At 43.7% G+C, this 3013-nt stretch overlaps 1 protein-coding gene across 1 annotated transcript; it reads left to right on the forward strand.

Annotated features, from left to right (window-relative positions):
- The first annotated feature begins 660 nt into the window (after positions 1–660).
- On the forward strand, positions 661–2560 carry LOC106818964 (zinc finger protein 845-like). The gene is made up of 2 exons (XM_014823630.1): positions 661–887; positions 1060–2560. The coding sequence occupies exons 1-2, from the start codon at positions 701–703 to the stop codon at positions 1929–1931; spliced, it is 1059 nt and encodes a 352-aa protein (XP_014679116.1). The 5' UTR covers positions 661–700; the 3' UTR covers positions 1932–2560.
- The last annotated feature ends 453 nt before the right edge of the window (positions 2561–3013 follow it).

A 3013-nucleotide genomic window follows, 5' to 3' on the forward strand; every position in this document is an offset into this window, starting at 1 on the left:
TGTAGTTTTGTTTCATTTCGTGTTCCAAAATTAGAGACATGAAGAAACAGCAAGCGCATTCACACAGGCGAAAAGCCTTATGGCATTGTGACACATGTGGACTACAGGTGCAGTAACTATCCAATCTTAAGGCACACGAGCGAACTCACACAGGAGAGAAACCATACGCGTGTGATATGTGTAACTATAGCTGCTCTCGGATGCCTGACCTCAAGCGACATAAACGCATTCACACGGGAGAGAAACCATATGCGTGTGATATGTGTGACTACAGGTCCAATCAACTAGTCCGTCTTAAGGCACACAAGCGAACTCACGCAGGCGAGAAACCCTATGCATGTGATAAATGTGACTACAGGTGTTCTCAACTAGACGGTCTTACGGCACACAAGCGAACTCACACAGGAGAGAAGCCCTACGTGTGTGATACGTGTGACTACAGATGCTCTGAAGTGGCTAAACTCAAGCGACACAAACGCATCCATACAGGAGAGAAACCCTACGTGTGTGACATTTGTTCATATTCATCTTCTTGCTTGAGTCGTCTGAAGGTGCACTTTCGAACACACTCAGGTGAAAAGCCTTATTCATGTGACAAATGCGAGTACAAATGTACGTCAGCCAAATCTCTTAAGCAACACAAGACTATTATAGAGAGAAACCACACGCATGTGATACGTGTGATTATAGATGCTCTCGGATGCGTACTCTCAAGCGACACAAACGCATTCATACAGGAGAGAAACCATATGTGTGTGATATTTGTTCATATTCATGTTCTAACTTTGGTTACATGAAGGTGCACATTCGAACTCACTCAGGCGAAAAGCCTTATGCATGTGACACATGTGACTACAGGTGCAGTAACCTATCCAATCTTAAGACACATGACGCGAACTCACACAGGAGAGAAACCCTGCACGCGTGTGATATGTGTGACTTTAGCTGCTCTCGAGCCTGACCTCAGCGACATAAACGCATTCACACAGGCGAGAGAAACCATATGCATGCTGATAATGTGTGACTACAGGTCCAATCAACTAGTCCGTCTTAAGGCACACAAGCGAACTCACACAGGCGAGAAACCCTATGCATGTGATACATGTGACTACAGGTGTACTCAACTAGACGGTCTTACGGCACACAAGCGAACTCACATAGAAGAGAAACCATTTGCGTGTGATACATGTGACTACCGGTGCCGTCACCTATCCAGTCTTGTGACACACATACGAACTCACGCAGGAGAGAAGCTCTATGCATGTGACACATGTGACTACAGGTGCACTGAAGTGGCTAAACTCAAGCGACACAAACGCATCCATACAGGAGAGAAGCCCTACGTGTGTGACATTTGTTCATATTCATGTTCTCGCTTGAGTCGTCTGAAGGTGCACTTTCGAACACACTCAGGTGAAAAGCCTTATTCATGTGACAAATGCGAGTACAAATGTACGTCAGCCAAATCTCTTAAGCAACACAAGGGCATTCATACAGGAGAGAAACCACACGCATGTGATACGTGTGATTATAGATGCTCTCGGATGCGTACTCTCAAGCGACACAAACGCATTCATACAGGAGAGAAACCATATGTGTGTGATATTTGTTCATATTCATGTTCTAACTTTGGTTACATGAAGGTGCACATTCGAACTCACTCAGGCGAAAAGCCTTATGCATGTGACACATGTGACTTCAGGTGCAGTAACTCATCCAATCTTAAGACACATGAGCGAACTCACACAGGAGAGAAACCATACGCGTGTGATATGTGTGACTTTAGCTGCTCTCGGATGCCTGACCTCAAGCGACATAAACGCATTCACACGGGAGAGAAACCCTATACATGTGATATGTGTGACTACAGGTCCAATCAGCCAGCAAATCTCAAGACACACAAGCTAACTCACATGGGAGGAAAGCCCTAGACACGTGATAACACACTGTCAATGATATAGCTGTTCTGTTCTATGTGGACAAACAAGACAAGACGTCTGGCTAGCTGGAGCCACGTACTGTTGCTACGTACATAAACTAGTGTCGTTTATTATACAAACACCAACTGCGCATGACACGCCTATATATTCAGTAACAATAGAACATCTTCCCCGTTTTCAAAAGAAATTACACAAATTAAGCCATTCAGTATACAGCATATAATTGCCACTCAATATTTAACATAAAGAACTATATATGGTTGACAATACACTTAAACCATGTTCACGTCATAGCTTATAACTATTTACATAGATGTAATCACTCTGGGTTTTACCACCCTACCATAGCGCGTGGTGTATAAGCCAGAATCGAGCCTTTTTGAATTACTCTCACTGGACACAAATCTCTTAACTTCAACTTTCAAGCTGCTTTGCTGAGATTTGTGTAGGCCGGTCGGATGTGATAGGGTTGTATGACACTAGTAGCTTCTATCATGACCCCCATTACTGGGGTCTGTGTTGGCTCGGACTAATGCACAAACCCCCCCCCATTACAATCTTCATCTGCTCTGTCATTCGTCAGATTCAGGAACTTGCTAGAGCTAAATTGCTTGCTATATAAGCAGGGTTGTTAGTATAGGGTATTTAACCTAGCAAAGACCGTTTCTTTGAGCCCTAGTAGTAGTACTAGCTCTAGTAGTAGTACTATATATTATGGTGATTAGTATGTGAGTAGATAGTCTCTAGCTACTATAGTAGTACTAGTAGTATCAGTGTATAGTTGAGTAGTAGTAACTAGTTACAGTACTAGTTAGTAGTAGTAGTAGCAGCAGCGTAGTAGTGGGAGTAGTAGTACGTACTTACCCAGCTACTATTATCCTTGCTAACATGTACTTGTAGCTATTAGAAAGTATTCTTAGGTGTGGTGCAGAATGACAATGTGTAGTCTCCCGGAGTGGGAAGAACTGTGTAAACACAATGTTGTTAGTGGCAGTCGAGTAAACTAGCGGCTCGCCATGCTCTTGTACCGTGCTACCCAATACTGTCGGCTTTGTGCAATATTGGCCAGGCAC

This window comes from Priapulus caudatus, unplaced genomic scaffold (genome assembly GCF_000485595.1).
Source record: "Priapulus caudatus unplaced genomic scaffold, Priapulus_caudatus-5.0.1 Scaffold2695, whole genome shotgun sequence".
Lineage (NCBI taxonomy): Eukaryota > Metazoa > Priapulida > Priapulimorpha > Priapulimorphida > Priapulidae > Priapulus > Priapulus caudatus.